The sequence below is a fragment of the Cervus canadensis genome, chromosome 4, assembly GCF_019320065.1.
Source record: "Cervus canadensis isolate Bull #8, Minnesota chromosome 4, ASM1932006v1, whole genome shotgun sequence".
NCBI classification, from domain to species: Eukaryota; Metazoa; Chordata; class Mammalia; order Artiodactyla; family Cervidae; genus Cervus; species Cervus canadensis.
The window spans coordinates 27,825,469-27,844,350 of NC_057389.1; the positions used below are offsets into that span (position 1 = coordinate 27,825,469).

The following is an 18,882-nucleotide window of genomic DNA, read 5'->3' on the forward strand; positions in this document are numbered from 1 at the left end:
CAGCACTGCTGCTGCTGCTGCTGCTAAGTCGCTTCAGTCGTGTCCGACTCTGTGCAACCTCATAGATGGCAGCCCACCAGGCTCCCCCGTCCCTGGGATTCTCCAGGCAAGAACACTGGAGTGGGTTGCCATTTCCTTCTCCAACGCGTGAAAGTGAAAAGTGAAAGTGAAGTCCCTCAGTCGTGTCCGACTCTTAGCGACCCCATGGACCGCAGCCCACCAGGCTCCTCCATCCATGGGATTTTCCAGGCAAGAGTACTGGAGTGGGGTGCCATTGCCTTCTCTGCACTGAGGACACCCTATTTTTTCTCCACATGGGGCCTTACAAAAATGAGGACACACTCTCTCAAAGATATTAAGCAAAGAACAACACATAAATAGCAACCCATTAACTAAACTGGGATTAAAAACTAAGACCTCCAAAGTGAATATTCATAATGAGTTTCAACACCGAGTGAGTACAATGGCAACAAATGAGTTTCCTTTGCTAGGTCTTCACTGCCTGGAGATACACTGTGATGAGCAATTCTAAAGCTTAAATAAAGTATGTTATCAAAAGCGGGGATACCTGTCCACAAGATCAATCCCAATAAGACACATTCCAAAGGAACACCTAAATGTTATACTTAGATTACCATCTGGGTATATCAAATATCCCTCCCAATAAGTGGGCCTCATACTTGGTATTGAGATAGTAATGCTTATTGTGATAGGATCTGATCATTACTAACATACTCTGCTAAGAAGGAAAAAGAAGGTGTGCTAACAGGCAGTCTGTATCATGCTTAAAAAGATACTAGTCAATTCCATTTAAAACTATCAATATACAGATTGGGTCATGTGGTTGGGTTAGCAAGTTAGGAATCCTATCAGTGGAACAAAATCTCTTGGCAACATCATATTAGGAAACTAAGAAAATATGGTTGAGTTCAAAAATCTTATATATATGTCACAAGTCCAAACAGAGACATGTGAAATTAAAGCCCAAAATGACACAGACCATCCAGAATTGTGCTTTGGTTTGCACTGAGGAGATTAATGATAGGGCTGCTAGAGACAGAAAAAGGAAAAAAATAAGATTTGGGCTCAGGTGCATAATATAAAATGTAATTGAGAAGAAGCAGACAAAAAAGGCACTACAGTTAAATACATATATATTTTTGGATGCTCCCTTCCTTTATCCTTTGCCGTCTTCCTTGACTCTCAAAACCAAGCATTTTCTGGGGACTGTGGATTCTGACTCTACAGTTTATATTTTTGGACAGTTTGTGGTCACTGACAAGACACTGGAAGTTGAATCACTCAGCACTCACCTTGACATACTTAAAGGTTAGTCTAAAACACTTTGCATAAAATAAAACGCTCTTGCCAAAAACCTTTCTGATGGATTTGCTTATATATCTCATTACATTATCCTTCTCATAGCAACCACTGCTTTCTGGTCTACAGAAGTGGGACTTAAAAGGGACCATTTTTGTAAGCTGAAGTGGTTTCCGAGAAAGGGACATGTGAAAGAATGAGGGGGAAATACAGAGATAGAACAAAGGCAACAGAGAAAGTATTAAACCTGGAAAGAACTCCAAGAACACACTGTAAGGGTGGGTTTGGGGAAGTGAACGGCCATGTTTGGCAGGAGCTGAGACTGTGTGGTGTGGAGGAGGAGGCGGTAAGCTGGAAAGGCAGCAGGACCCAGGGGTTGGCAGCCCTGGAACCTAGGCAAGGCATTCAGACCACACACCATGGCCCCTTGGGCAACTGCTGCAGGCTTACACATGGGTAAGATAAGTGCTGCATAGTTAGGAAAACACGACCAAAGGGAAGGGCAAGGAGGAAAGGAGCAGAAGAGCAAAGGTAGGCGGTTTTACTAGTTGTTCCAGGCGAAGCAACAGGGTGCGAACCAGGAAGGTGAAGTAGGAATGGAAAAAAAGGATTAACTTGAGGGGGGTTGTGGTGGTGTGTGACTCGTATTTAAAACTAGTTTTTTTCCTCAATTAAAACCTAAGAAATGGTCATTTGCAATCATTGTCAGAGAGCTACATATGAGATGCTGAGGATTCTTAAGTTGATTGGGAGGTAAACTGTCATTATGATCAAACACATAAGAGGACATAAAAATTCTAATGGCTGATAAAGTCATTTTTAAAGGAAGCTTTGATTAAGCTTAACAGAGGCTGGGAGAAAATAAGATTTTTGATATAAGTAAAAAAGAGATCATGATTGGTTGCAAGGTAATGAATATTTTTTAATTTCTAAAATAATTAGTTGCTGATTTTAGCAAGGCAGTAATAATGACTTACATGATTGACAAACCTATTTTCTCTACTTTTGCAAATATACTTTTTATATCTACTTTTGCAGATCTATTTTTGCAACTTTTTCAGATCACTATTGCAAACCTATTATTCATCAAAAGTAATTTTTTTTTTTTGCAAATGCACCTATGAGTAAAACTCTGAAGCATTATGAGGTGACACACACTAAATCATCCATTTCTTGGTGTATATGCCAACTTTGTTTCTGTTCTCACTTAACACATTTTTATTGAAAATCTACTGTATGATAAGTACTGTGCTGGTGCTGGTAATACAATGGAGAGAAAAAAACAAAGTCTGCCCACAAGAGTGCACACAGTATAATGGAAAAAATTAATTTAAAAAATCCAAATACATAATTTAAATTTGTAAGTGTACTATGAAGGAAAATTACAGGGTGCTATGAGGACTTATACAGAGAAGCTAAACCAAGCCTGGGTCTGGTAAGATGTTTTAAAGGAGAGTGTCTTTGAAATGAAACCTGTAAGGAAGTAGAGGAATGAAATAGGAGAAAAAAAAAGAAGAGAGAGAACTAGAAGAAAAGACGCGCAGAGGGAAGGAATCACATGTAAAAATGAAAACATTCTCTAACCTGTTGGGTAATAGTGTCCCACGGTCCCTGCAGCAGCCGCGTCTTATAGCACTCATGAACTCCTTCCCAGATGTCCTTCAGAGCTACAGGTCTTCCATCTGTGAAAGTAAAGACTGCCAGTTAGTAATCGATTGGACACGGGGTGCTTAATGTCTATCTAAAACTACTGAAAGAATATTATAACTTTTAAAAAAATCTTTACTTAGTGTATATACATACTATTTATGTATCAAAAGAGTACTGTATGAATTACTATTTTCGTCCAGAGGGAAATTTAAATACAAACTTCTCTCCACCTAGCAGTAAAATTATCTGCTCACTTATTACCTCTAGGAATTTTACAAAATAAATAAGATCCAAATGTGTTTTAGAGAAAACTGATAAATAGAAGCATCAGTAAAGGACCAGGTAGACAGATTCACATATTCACAAGGGTGTACTCTAGATACCTCTGAAGTCTTAATAATTCCTCTAATCCTTAAATCTGAGACCATCCATGTGTTTCCTTCACCCTCCTGTTAACTGAATATCTGTAATGTTCAAATCACTCTGTTAGGTACCATGAGGAATAGAAGGAAAGCATATAATTTCTCCTAGTAAGGAGTGTTTGCCGACTAGGGAAACTAGGACAAGTACATATCAGTAAATATTGATACTAAAATCAGTATTTTGTATTGATTGGTAGATTGGTCATAGCCAGAGGAAAACTGCAGTTCTCTGACAGTCCAGAGGAGGGAGACATTAACACCTACTGTCTGTTAGGGGTGGAGGGACTTGAGAAGAACTTGCCATGAAGAAATCAGTAAAAGCTTTGGTGAACAATAATCCTCCTTTTCTTTGTTGAAGCAACTTCAGTTATTCACCTATATTCATAATCACCCAAATAATGTATTTTACGAAGAACAGTATGACACAAGTAAAGTGGAGAAATAGACATCTAGGTTCAGAAAGGAAAGCAGAAAGAATTACGATAAAACCACACTGCTGAAAAGAAGGTGGTCTTAACATTAGAATTTATTGCTGTGCTGTGCTTAGTCACTCAGTCGTGTCCGACTCTTTGTGACCCCATGGACTGCAGCCCACAATGTCCATGAAGATTCTCCAGGCCAGAATACTGGAGTGGGTTGCCATGCCCTCCTCCAGGGGATCTTCTCAACCCAGGGATCGAACCCAGGTCTCCCACAATGTGGGTACATTCTTTACAGACTAAGCCACCAGGGAAGCCCAAGAATACTGGAGTGGGTAGCCTATCCCTTCTCCAGGGGATCTTCCCGACCCAGGAATTGAACCGGGGTCTCCTGCATTGTAGGTCTATTCGTTACCATCTGAGCTACCAGGGAAGCTTCAGAATTTAGTGCTACATGGCTCATTTAGAGTCAACCAAGTCCTCAAGACTTTACGGATGTGCTCTTTTCTTTAAGCAAGTAGACAATATCATTTAAAGAAAACTCATCGGCCTATTAGATCCAAAGAAGTATTTGGTCATTAGGTACAACACAACCTGGAGAAATAATCTACTCAAAAGCCCTCCAAATCAAAAGGTATTGCATTCAGACTTACAGACATAAGTACAGGTGTGGGGTGTAGGGGAAGAGCAGGAGATCTGAAGTCCATGCTGAGTTTGAATCCTGGTGTTGGCACTTAATTCTCTATGTGACTGCAAGTTATTTTCTAATTAGTATAGTTAATTTATTCTTTGGCTTTTAATTTTACCTGAAAATGAGGATAGTAATCCTTCTCAAATTCTATCCTGGTGAATGGCTTACATCAGTGAATACACCAGGACTGCGTCAGGCACATAACAAGAGTTCAGTATATATTAGGTATCTCCTCCTAGCCCCCACTGCACCATTCCAGTAATTCTCGTAGCTTAGAGCTAAAAGATTTCTTTATAGACCATTATTTCTTAAGAGTTTTCTCATGTTTCTATACCATGCACATTGTGTTTAATACAGCAAATACTAATATCATAGACAAAGCATTTCTCATGTTTGACCTGAAAAGTTGAACTTTTCCTCAACCTTTATTTTCAATAAATAGCAATAGAATATTTTGATACATTTTCAATAAGTATGTTCATCTTGGCATTTATCTGGCGGCAGGAGACCATTATCTTGTGATAAATAGTTTTATTCCATTGACATTTCCATGTCTGTAAAATGAACAAGATTTATTCATCCAATTAACATTTGAATGTCATGTTTAGCTACAAGTTTAAAACAAGCTGCCTTCTGTATCTGTTATATTGTTGTCTGAACACATTAACAGAGTAGGGCCACACTTTAATCTTAAGCCCTACACATCTTCAAAATATGCACGTGTGTGTGTGTGTACCAATGCGAGAAGAGGGAAAAAGCATCTTAGGTATGTCAGTATCAAATAGAAAACCAAATAATCAAATTATTAAAAGTTGACATGCTTTTAAAATAATTTTCAGATGTCAAAGTTAAAAGAATCAGTTGTAGAATGATAAAATGTTATAGCTGGTATAATTACTAATTTTAGATATAAGGTCTCAGGAAATATACATCTACCAAAATTATGGAGCCAGTTCATAACTACCCTGGAATCTCAGGACTCACAATTCCGTGCTCCTCCTGCTAGTCCATGCTATTCCATGAGGGTAAAGACTGCCTTTGTCCTTTCACCACCGCAGCGCTGCTATGCAGTTCTAAGTCTCACTCACACATTGCAAATGTTTTATATTTACTGAATAAATGATAAATGGGAGAATACTTTCCTTAACTTTATTTCCACTGAGACAAGGAAAGGCTTTGCAGACCCACAGAAGAATGCTGGGTTTAAAATCTGTTAATCACTCCACCTGAGTGCAGGTAGGACCTGTGACTTGCTTCTAGTCAATAGAATACAACAATGGTGATGGTTGTCACTCCTCTGACTATGTTATATTATATAAGACGGTCTTAGAAGAGTGGAGTGAGAGAGTAGCCAATAGCTATGTGTTGGCAGCTGCCTGCAGCAATCGTAACTTGGAAGGAGCAGCAAACCATGAAAGAAAAGTCAATCACAGGCATTACAAATTCTCACTTTTCAGCTTCTAACTACACCTTTCTTGTTTCACCCTAGTACAGGGTTTTTCTTTCTTTCTTTCTTTTTCGCCCATAATAATTTGTTTTAATTTTAAAATTGAAAAATAAATTCTGATAATCAGTAATGATCTCAATTTTATTTCTCAAATTATTTCAGCCAACACTCTAAGGATAAAGTAAATGGTTTGGATATTACCACTGTCAAAAACTTGCACACTCTGTTGGAAACATTCATGCAAAAGGCAAAAATCAGCAGCCTAGCAACATTGTGGAGAGACCCAAAACAAATGTTATAGGATACTGTCACCAGACTTGATGCTAGAATTTGAGGGTGTCATAAGTTTTTAGGCAACACCTAATTTAGAGAGAAAATTTAACACCTTAAATACAGGAATTAAAAAATGATCTCATCCCCTTCCCACGGGAGGGGATATACATATACTTAGAGCTGATTCATGTGGTCACACAGTACAAACCAACACAACACTGTAAAGCATTTTTCTCCAATTAGAAATAAAAAGAGTTGGGAGAAAAAAAATGATCTGGTCAACTTAGAATAACAGACAACTACAAGGAACAAAAAAATAAGTTCAAAACATCAAAAGATGCATGATCCTCCTTTACGTATGCTTACAAGAATGCTACCTGCTTGCTGTGAAGGAAACAGTGTTTTTTAAGTGAATGAATGTGACTGCATTCTCCAATGTGTTTATAAAATTGTTTTAAAGTACATGCATCAATGATGATCAAATAAAGCTTGTGCAAACTGCTTTAACAAGAATGTCAATCTTTCCAGTTTCTGCTGACCATTTAGACTATAGAAGATCTGATAATATAGCTGTGTCTCTCTCACATGCGGATATGACAATAATGATTTAATGCAGTATGATGTGGATTCTTTTCCCTAGGCCTTCATCATCAGTTTTCCTAGTCATAGCTCACACCTTCATGATCAAAGACATACACAAATTAGTGTGGTATCTTTTACTCAAAAATAAAAATTTGACCTGATTAGCAATATCTTCAAAGCCATGACATATACAACTGACATGAAAAATATATTCTAATATAACTGTGGCTCTAGTTATTCCACAACCAAAATGGAGCCTTCAGAAATCCCACCAAAATCACTGAAATGAGATAATCAAATACATTTTTTAAATCACATCATAAAAATAGACCTTAAATATGGCAGAAACATAAATAATTTTGTGATTTTGGATCCATCTGCCTATTTGTGAAAACTGAAGACCCAAAACTTTAATTTAAAATTAAAATGTGGACATAAACAAATACTTGGTTAAACTCATGAAACACATTATTATGTGCCTTCATGTTCAGTTGAAGTTATCTTCAATCAAGAACTTTAAGCCCTGTTTAGAGGGCCTATTTTTTCTGTCTGGCCTCAGTCAGAGGAGACATAAGCATACTCAGTCAACAACTCCCTGGTTTCAGACCCAAGATATTCAATAGCACCAATTTCAACATGCTTAGAAATCTCATTAATCACACTGAGCTGAGAAGCTCAGTAAAATCCCTTGCATACTTGAAAAATTGAAGTAGAAGCCAAAATAATTTCAGCAGCAACCTACAAATTGAGCATGGTAAATTAAGGTCATTTATTTCACAAGTGTTTATTGAGTGCCTACTATGTGCCTCTATCATCCAGAATATTACACATTTGAGCTAAAGGAATATTCTGTCAGCAACCTAAAATGTCAATGATAAAAAAGGAAGAGACTCTGGATGAAAAATAGAATAATTAAAAAGTACAATCTTTAGCAACTGCCAGTAGCATTTAATTTAATATTTTCATATAAAATCTCTCAATTGAATAATAACCTACATGTCAAGTAATCTATATATTACTCAAAATCTTCAGCTTTCTAAATTAAATTTCTCAGGGCTATTAGTTTTCATGAATCAAATAAAAGCATGAGATATTTCACTAGCACTACCTAACTCTAGTGCAAGCATGTTAAACTCACCTTTATCCTGTGGTGCATGCTTTCACTAAAATTTCATAACTCCCAAAAGAACATTAGAGAGAGTATAAATTATTTAGAGTAGATTTAGGAAAAATGTTCTGAATGTGGTCAGTAGAAGTAAAATGGAAATGGTGGATTTTTCACAATGAAATTTGTCATTATTCAATATATTGTCTTCAACAGGGCTTTGAAGGCTATAAAAATTCATGTCATTCTCCACAGTAAGGCAGAGATGATGCTCCATCAAAGGAGAAAATTCATTTTTGCTTCAGTGAGAAAATTATATTGTGATATGAAATGAGTGTTAATTGTTCACGTACATTCTTATCAGCTACTGTGCTGGCTAATTCTGTGATTTTTATTTATTCCTACATCCACTTTTTGCATTCTGAGTCTTTATTAGTCTCAAGAAATCTGAATGAAAATTCAAAAAAATATAGATTTTGGCAACTTCTCTTCAATGTTACTTAAATTTTGGTGCCACTTTGTGCAGTAAAATTGGGAGTGGGGAGCTAAAGAGTTTGAATCTTAACTCCGTAGTTTTATATGTACTCTAGAATAAATAAACCTTCTAACCTCTCTGAGCACTCAATTTGCATGTCTGCACATCAGGGTAATAGCAGCTCCTATATTACATTGTTATTGTGAAGATCAAGATGCAGAACTCAGCTGGCATTACTGAAAGGTTCTATATGCCAAGTCCCACTTTATATATTAGCTCACAAACCTCAAAACTCTCTGAAATAGGTATTAGTATCTCAAATTTTTCTAGATGGTGAAAAAAAGGAAACAAAAAGTTCAATTACTCCCACAAGATTACATAGTAAGAAGCAGAGCGAGGAATCAGAACCAAGCAGCTCCTAACCCTCCACCTTGTTCTGTATCAGGAGCTCTTTATAAACTAAAGTGGTACACACATATAGCTGTGGTATTGTTTTATTGTCATTAGTAATCTCTACCAGCATTGCTTAACCTAAGACTATCTAGAATTTTGCCTTTCCTAGTTTCTTAATAGGCCAGGCTTGCCCTTTCCCTCATCACTCCAGCCAGGGCTTCATCTAATCATCCAGCTCAAGATAATCTCTGCCCTCTGAGCCCTGGTGGCAACTTTCTCCCCATCGTTATTGGATATAATGGATACATAGCATTGTGTAAGTTTAAGATATGCAATGTGATGACTTGATAAATGTATATTTTGGAAAATGGTTACCACAATAAAGTTAACACATCCATCCTCTCACATATTTATAATTTGTGTGTGTGTGTGTGTAGTTAGAACATTTCAAATCTACTCTCTTAGTAATTCTCAAGTCTAAAATACAGTATTGTTAACTATAGTCATCATGTTACTCATTAGATGCCCAGAACTTCCTCATCTTATATCTGAAAATCTGTATGTAACCTTTAACCATCATGTTCTCATTTCTCCCACCTCCCACCCAGCTTCTTTCAACCACTAACCTATTCTATGCCTGGTGACAATTTTCTTTTTACCTCTCTTATGGCCCTTAACATATTGTACTTGTTACAGTAAATTTCAAATCTGTCTTGTTTCCCTCAGTAGACTGTAAGCTCCTTGAGGGCATAAATCATCCCTGATTCCTTTATTCATCTCCGCATTCCAGAAACATTTTCTTGTCTTATGCATAAATATTTTCCAATGCTTGGATAGATGGATGTTCAACATTATTTCTAGAGCAATTTACCACAATTATTACTAAGAATAAGGACTGATGATTAAAAATTCATCAATAAAATACTTCTCATTTATGTAAAAAAAACTCATATAAATCTATCGTATTAAGTAGATGAAGATATAGTGGATATTTGATTTTTCACTATCAAAACATAGTTCCTACTTGGGAGATAAATTCCAAAATAAGCAGTAGGCAGAATCCCATTCTGTACCACTAAACCAAAGAGAGGTAGACATTCCCTCATCTTGTCACTTCTGCCTTCAGTTGACTCTATGATTTACCCTTCCAGTAAATCTTTTTCTGCTTATCATGGTCAGGATCAGTTAATTGCAACTAAGTATACCTAACTAATATAGTCCAGATAAGTGGTTTATATAAGTATTGCTTAATATTTATCACTTTTTAGCCCCAGTGTTCTAAATTTCATACATTTGTCTAGTAATTTCACATGGAAAGTGAATTTCAATTGAAAGACATCTTTCAATTACATGAGAAAGTTTATGTACATTACAATCCATTTTTATGAGGAACATGCTCAACAGCACAATAGAAGAGTAATTTGAGGTCACCTTAAACTGTTCACATACTGTGTTAAGAACTTACATTAATGCAGATGATGTTATAACCTCTCATTTAAATTAAGTTAAACACTTAACCTAGAAGAAGTACACACAAGACTTTCTTGAGGACACAAGACTTTCTTGAGGAATCACTGTGTTCAGAAAATGTCCCAAGGGAAGCAACAGTGGGTCTACAAGATACCTGAGACACCAACTGTGAGATGTGGCTATTCATCAGAACTCTGAAGACCATATCACCAGATGCATATCTACATTGGGTCTGCTGGTTCCAAAGCAGAAAACACTCTACTTTCAATCCTATCCGAAGTGTTCTGAGGTTTTGATTCTAACCTCTTGCTCTGGCAGACCAGTCCTCAGCATTTTGGACTCCTGGCTCTCTCAAATCTCAGAACCCCCTAGAATATGGACCGGTTAACACCAGTAGCAGCACCTTGACTACCCATCCAGCTTGATCTCCTTCCCATGGAGAACATAGTCTCCACCTTCTCAGCAGAGCTCCTAATATATGCACTTGAAGAACTCTGCTTTGACGACTTTAATGGAGGAGAAAACCAGTACGCTAGTTTCCAGTTAGGCAGCCATTTTCCTCAGCATATTTTTTAAATAGGCTAATGAGTTTTTACGCTGTGCACACAGTAGGCACTCATATACACTTTAATGGATGTTTCAACCAGGGCTGGTCTTGTCAAGAGTAAGTAGACAAAACACATTATGGGGCACAACACATTTATTTGTTCAGGAAAGCTGAAGTATAGACTTTTACAGGTAAGAAAATAAATTTATCTGCCTTTTCATGTCTTCTTCCTGGCGTCTGTAATCCATGTTACTTTGTGTACGTGATGCTTTGCACTAACATAGGTTAGAACAAACCTTTCAGCAAATTAGGTGCCCCTCTAGTTTTGTTTCACCTTTCTTTAATATGTTTTAAAATCAGACCTGATTTTTCAGTGGGATTCTAGTCCCATCATGTGTTTTACCCCAGCATCCTACTTGTACCTTAAATCCCCATAATGTTTCAAACATTTACCTGGTTCAACAAACAATCCTCATTAAATTCCCTCTGTCATTTAAACTTTCAGTTTGAATATATTTATATTAGTTAAATAATTTGTTTTTATTTGCATTTAAGAAAAATAACTTTCATTGTTTGCTCTTCAAATTTCATTTCAACCCCTACAATCTCTTTTTAGTGCACTAAAAGTCATGTTCCATTGCATAATTATGACTCTGGCTAGACTTACTGTTTATGTAAATATAAGTGGCATATATGAACTTTCTTAAAAATTCTCTACAATCAAATAAGACTCTAAATCTTCCAAGTCATTTTCTATTTTCTGCTCATGATGGTGATTAACTAGAATCATTTTTGCCTTAATTTCTCTAATCTACCTCTTTTCTGTTTAACAAGGAGCCTTAATTCTCACTCTACTGGAATGGTAATTTTTTTTTTCCTGAAAATATGTTCTTTCCAGTTCATTTTCTCTCTCTAAGAGATGATTTAAATTTTTCTTAAAAAAAATGTGCAACACCACTAAAAAAGTCAAAATTCCTTTTCCCAAAATTTCATTCTTCATAATTTCTTCTCATCCTTCATTAATTCTCTGTTTTACTCAGTCATAGTTTCTGTTCTAGAAAATGTAAACACTGCTCTAATTCCAATCTTTTCATTATTCTTTTAAGCTGGCCTTTATCTTGGTTTGGATATGCTGCTTTTAAGAGCGAATTATTCTTTGACTATTTGAACATAGTTTAGGCATATAACAAGTGGATAAATTTTCTATATGAAATATCTGGGTTACATTTTTAATTCTCTACTCTTACTCCCTAGACCAATAATAAAATGGATCTTGAGAAAGAACAGACATTCAGTTGCTGAATGGAAGAAATGTTTCCTTCCCTATTCAAAAGCTGCCCTTCTAGCTAATTAAAGAAATATGTCAGAATGGTTCCCAAGAAGAACTCATATGTCAGCACCAAAGAAATAAATATTCTGAAAATGAGAGGAACCACTTGGTCTACTTCTCAATAGAGATTGAGAACAAAGGAAAAGAAGAGAGACAGGGAAGAAATTAATCAGAATTCGAGCGGAAATAAATATAGAAACCTGTAGTTGTAATGAAAGGGAAAACTAGGTAAGCTGAGGAGTCTGGTGAAGCCCAAAGCTATTATGTATATGCCCAAGATATACAACACATTTCTAATACTTGCCATCAACTTCTGACCAAAGCCAAGTCCCCACAAAGGGAAAACTGGGACATAAAAAGGTGTTGGAATGATGAACAGTACTTAGAAACCTTTTGCACAATACAAATAATTCTTTAACACAGTGTGCTTTAAAAATAGTTGGAGGAGAAAAACAAGCATTTGAAGACATCAGTGTTTTGTGAGAATGGACTTCATAGTCAATAAAGCACCATTTTAGTGTAGGCTATTTATTAGTATCAATGCCTGAGAGAAGTGCAATGACCTCTCACACACTGCTGGGGAGCAAATGGTGTTAAGCGTGCCCCACCACCTCTCGCAAACCTAAGAGTGGCTAGGGAAAAAAGAGCACTGGGAAGGACATTTTCTCTCTTAAATTCACATTAAACCCTCAGCAACTGAGCTCCTATAAGCCCAAGTAGTAGAAATGAGAGGTGCCCAGAAACAGAATTCTGCACCTCCTTGGCTGTATGCCTTCAGGGATCCAACGCAAATGTGTGTTTACAGAAGCGGAACAACTCCCCAGCTAGCTTGAATGCTCACCTTTGAGTCCTCAGGACTTTTCCACTTTTCTTAGCCAACCATTCCTGCAGTCTCTGGGAAGCATCAAACTAAAGAGTAAAGATATAGAGATGGCTTGGGTTCTGAGTTTCCTGGAGACAAAAGTATTACTCCTTTCCATATAACTCATCAGAAATGTTCAAATAAGACACCATCATAAGGTTTCAAGGTTTCCATCTTTGGACGGTTTGCAGAAATGGTTAGAAATTCCTCCTCACTGGTTCATTCAATAAATTGTTGCTGACATCATGCCACAGTTAATACTATGGGTATTAAAATGAGTAAGACAAAGAATATATGTGTCATATAAGTATTACACACCCACACACATCTATGAATAAAGCTTATCACTCTGTAGGCTGAAGTACTCAACTATTAATTTCCTTTCTCTCTCTCTTTACCTTAACCTCCTACCTTCTAGATTATCATTTTATAGGGAATAAGTAAACAAATAATTTTCTGATATCATGCAACATGTGATATATGATATAATGTGATATGATATGACACAGGGGTGATAACAACAAATGGCATGTTAGCTGAGTCCTAGGCACTAGCTGGCCTGGCAGACACTGGACATATCAAGGAATAAGAAGAGGTGGTTACAGTCCAATGTATTTGTACTTTAAGAAACAGAATAAAGATGTCCTCTTATATCTAAGCTAGTTGATAAAAGAAAAGGTAATATCAATTTAAATAGGAATTACTTACCACTTGCTTTACCTTAAAAAAAAGGTACTGGAATAAAATTCAGAGCAAAGCAGAGAAACTAATTTTTACTAACAATCAAATGCAAAAAAAAATCCTAAATATATGTCAAAAACAAGGCTGAGTGAACTATTTTTGAAGCAACAATAACAAAAAAAGACCCCTGAGCAAGAAATTTTATAGCCATCCTGTTTCTAGGTCGGAATTCTCTTAGAATGAGACAAAGAAAAATCTGGACCTGGAATAAGAAGAAGATGTTAGGAATTCATTCACCACACTGACAGAGATTTGTTTAACAGATGAAAGGCCTGAGTAACCACATAACATATGAACAGGGAATGGACTGAGGGGAAAAAAGGGAAAACTATGACTCCAGAGTAAAGGACGATACATTTTTAGAACACTTGTTAGGTTAAGTTAGGTAGAGAAAGGAAAAGAAATTATCAGACTCTGATAAAGGAAAGAACCATTTTTCATGTTTCTCCACAAGAAAACACTCAGTATGCTTTGCAAATATTAAATCCGATATTTTAATACACCTGAAAAACCACTAAGTGGATTCCGGAATTTAAAAATTCCTAACGCTAATTCTATACAACACAGAATGGGGAGGGTGGAGAATAAGAAATGCTTCTACACAAAATAAATGACTTGTTTTGGTTTCCTTCATAAAAGCATAAACAAAGAGCATCTTAAAATATATAAATAGAATCCAAAAAGGCTAGTTTGTTGTTGTTTTTTTTTTTTAAGAAACAGAAAACCACCATGAAGAAAAGATCTTAGAAAGTAAACAAATTTCATTAAAATACAATTGAACTTGCAGGAACAGTTACTGTGCTGTACTGTAAGGGGAGCTGTTGGCACACAAGAGCAAAACACGTATGAGCTCATCCGCCGGCCTCGGCAAAACCCACTTGCAGCTAGAAGCAGTCATGTTTCAACACCTCCGATTCCCTAACGCTGACAAGCTAAACAACTTGTTTTGTCTCTGGGAGCTCTTCTCTGGTGATTAACTGCTTATGGTGAATACTAATTACATGAAAGTACAGTATTGAAGAAGAAGTGTCCTGCTTCCTCTACCTGCAGCCTCGACATGGCTTTGAATCCAGAAGCTACTGGGCAGAGTCCTTGCAAACCAAAACCGAGAAGGACATTTTTCTCCCCTCTGGTAAATAAATGTAACCCCTTCCATTTTTCAGTATAACACAGCTCATTGACAAGAAGCTTCCTTTAACCTCTGAGCTCCAAACCAAGTAGAATCACAATAAAGTGAGTGTTTTCAAGGCCTATAATAATCATACAGATTAATCTGCAGCAAGAGTTTGTGAATTAGTAAACTATCAGTGCCCTCAATTCCCCATGTCCCATGTTGAAAATTTACCCCAAATTGTCAGTTCTTAGGAAGTGTACCTCAGATTAAAATCTTCTCACCAGGGAGTCTACGAGAATTTGTTCTTGTGTTTTAAATCCTAAGTGCTTGTTAAACCGCCAACACTGCAAAATTAGAGACCATTAAACAATATAAGGCAGCAAGTGATTAAATCTACCAAATACACATTCAAAGCAGCTTAAGCTACTTTTTAATTAAAAATAAAATATCACTGGCTAAATTCAGATGTCTTAGCTATCCAGAAAAGGTTATAAGGCTGTTCAAAATGCAAAATGCTGCTGATAAGTCCAGAGAGAAAACGAGAAATGGGGTAGGGGTGGGCTGGGGAGGTGGTTCCTCTTGGCTTCTGAGCCCAGGGTGGAGAGCCCTCAAAATGCTGACCCGGTTTAGTCAGAGGACACAAAGCGGGGAGCCCTGGCTGTGCTGCAGGGTGAGGACTTCATGTGGCCGCTGATTAAATAAGCTTTATTAGCCAAGGCCTCAGAGGAGACAGGGTGTTCCACCTTCTTGGCAAGGGGGATGAGTTGAGTAACACTCCAGGAAGCTGAGGCACTGGAGATGTATAGATGGCTGAAGGAAATGTTAGTGCTATTTTTAAACATAGCCTAAATGGATTGATAAACAGTTCCTGAAATAATAATTAGTGTTGGGGAAGGAGGCATGGGGACTTTTGAGTTAATGGGATCACTTGAGATTGAAAGAAATTTTCACTGTAAAGTTAGAAGTAAATAAACATTGTAGCTTTAAGTTGTTCCTACTTGTTTAAAGTAAAGAAAAGAAAAAGGGCCAGGGGGCTTAGTCAACGCTGGGCAGGAGGCCAAGAATCTGCAGATCAGACTTAAGGCTGGGATGATATCATTCACTCTGAAGTCTTGATACTCTTTCTAAAGCATGAGAAAATTTACTGGTAAAACCTTACCTCACCCACAGTTTTCTTATTTTTAACTTTTTTTTTTCTCTCAAGAATAATTTTCCAAATCTGCTTTCTGCCTTATATGTAAATGTTATGAATTTACATTTAGCTTCCAACATGGTCTTACCTAAAAAGCTTGCCCTAAAGTAAAGCACAGGCACTTGGTAGCTGCAGGAATATAAGACATGATACTCATATTTAATCACTTCGGCAGCCACGGTGGTCTCGGTTACCTCAAAATCATCCAGGGGGGGATCTAAAGCCTCCTGAAAAAAAGCAAATACAAAAACAGAATGTGGCTGTCAATAAAAAGAAGCACATTAACACACACACAGAGAAAGATGAGATTTTCTTCGTGCAAAATAACAGTTAAATAAATATAGGACTATGGGGTAAGGAAAAGGGAGTTTCCCACATTAATGTTTAACATTTGAGTCCTGGGTAAATAGTAAAACCAGAAAACATTAGCATTAAGTAATTCCAGATTGTTTTTGAGAGACAAAGCAGCTCTGGGTAAAGAAACAGGAAGCGGGGGAAAAACGTGAAAAGATCTATTGCAACAGCAACTCTGAAAAATCTTTACTGTACAATTTTAGCAACAAGATGATGGCTATACAAGCTACCTTCTTCCCTACCTGTGAGAGCTAAAAACACACTAACAATTGAGCAAGAGACTGTGAAATGTCCCTAAAGATTCTATTGTACTTGCCAAAAGATGATTCATTGTGTGCTGAACAATTCCCAGTTCCATTTTGAATAAAAAAGTTATTTTGCAAGAGGTTGAGTTTGTTAGGTATATTTCAAAACCTGAGATGAATCTGTTTTCTTTATTATTGTGCCATCTTTGGTACATTTCTATAATAAATCTTGATTTTTTAATAGAGTAGATGGCAAATATCAATGTCAACATAAACAGGGTTTTTGTAAGCAAAGATGGTTCTAGCTAGTTCACTTCTCACCTAATCATTCTCTACAAGTTGATTGTTTTTTTTTTTATTATGTGTAGAGTTTGTTGAGAATGTATCTTAACATTTGGAAGCAATTAATTGGACATGTTGAGTCAGAATCTGATTCTATCCACATTCACTTATTTAGTGGCCTGAAGAATTTTCTTTGACATTAATTTTTAGTAGAAGGGAAGAAGCAGGTTGGTTTGACTCATTTCTACCTTTCATTAAAATGGTAACAACAATGAACAATTGAAAAGAGCAACAGGAAAGATTTCAAACTTTATCAATATGAAATAAGGTATCCTGTGGAGATAAGTAAAGCCACAGACTACTCTCCAGATCTCTTTGCTTTACTAATTCCCTACTCACAGTCAATTCACTGGGGGAGATATTACACTAGATAAATCACAACTGAAGATATTTACAAAATAGTTTTTCACTAAACTCTAGTAAACACTATCAATTAAACACAATGAATTAAATAACTGAAAAGAAACCACTGAAATAAATATTCCAGATACAGAAAATTAATACAGTAGCAAGAGGTTTTTCTGTTTGTTTATTTAAATTTCATTAGGCAAAGATAAATACATCTTTTAAAGCAATTCTTTCAGCCAAAACTCATTCCTTTTGCTCAAAGATTGAGTTGTTTAGCATTTATAATTTCTTTTCTTTCTTTTTTATTCTTTCTTAACATTATAAAACCATTGCAGTTAAAAATAACTGCAAACATTGCACAAGTACATTAACAAAAAATTGAAATTCCCCTCATCCCAGCACTTTAGTATCTCAGATTTGTAACTATTTTCAGAAGGTCATTGTGTATTTTTCCAGACTGTTTTTATTTTTTGATGTGCAAACACATATATACACATACTACATCCACCTATACCCCACCTTTGCATCCCCAGTTAAATCATGGTATATATACATGTTCCTTGATTTGATTTATTCACTCATGAACATACCTCCACGTGCTGCCACGTCAGTGCTGTAGATTTTGCTGCTTCTTTTATATTGCATTATATGACCATAGTTTTGTTTTTTTTTTAACATTTCCATACTGCTAGATATTTTAGATCAATTATAATTTTCTGCTACTACAACTAATGCTGCAGTGAATATCTTAGCACATATATTTTTATACACCTCTATTTTCCTACGGTGCAGATTCCTAAAGGTAACATTAATGTATGAGAGGGTGTATGCATCTTAAATTTCAAAAGACACTGTCAACTTGTCCTCAGAAAAAGGATGTATCAATCTATATTCCCAGCAAAAATGTAAAAGAATGTCCTTTCCCAATTCCTATAAATACTGCAGATTATTTGTTTTTGGTTTTTGCTTATTTGATGAATTTTTAAATATCAGTTTTTTGTTTTAGTTTCTAGTTTCTTGATTACTAATGAAAATTAACATCTACTCATGTATTTATGAGTAATTTGTACTCTTCTGTGATGTCCCTGTTCTTAATCCTTTCATATTTTTCAGGTATTTGAGTTCCACTGTTCTTACTGAATTATATAAACTCTTTGTATATTAGAAATAACTTATTACCGGAAATATATACATCCCTGCGCTACAGAAATACACAGGTGTGCAAATATATGTCTGATACATATGTGTATAAAACGTTTTCACTCACTTTTCTTTTAACTTTGTTCCTTGTATGTATTATAATTTACTTTCATGTAGTCAAAGCTGTACATTTTCTATTTGCAGCTTTCAAGTAATCTGTCTTCATTAGATGGACTCGTGCATTGTCCCATCTCATCCTTAAAAATTACACAAATGTTAAACTTGTTTATTCTACACACTCATTATGTCTCACTCTCCCTCCCATACACGTGTGTTTTTTAAATTGACATGCTTAGATCACTAATCCATCCAAATTTCGTTTTTGTGTATGGTGTGAAGAATTTTTCCCAGATGATTTCT

General features: G+C 36.1%; 1 protein-coding gene across 3 annotated transcripts in view; it reads right to left on the reverse strand.

The window, feature by feature from the left end:
* Positions 1-18,882, reverse strand: part of ATG10 (autophagy related 10) — a 249,392-nt gene that overhangs the window by 65,348 nt on the left and 165,162 nt on the right. For all 3 annotated transcript variants that reach the window (XM_043464732.1, XM_043464731.1, XM_043464733.1), the window contains 2 exons: positions 16,122-16,260; positions 2,905-3,002 (listed from right to left, as the gene is read on the reverse strand). In XM_043464732.1, the coding sequence (XP_043320667.1) occupies positions 2,905-3,002; positions 16,122-16,260 (237 nt within the window). The remainder of the gene's footprint in view (positions 1-2,904; positions 3,003-16,121; positions 16,261-18,882) is intronic.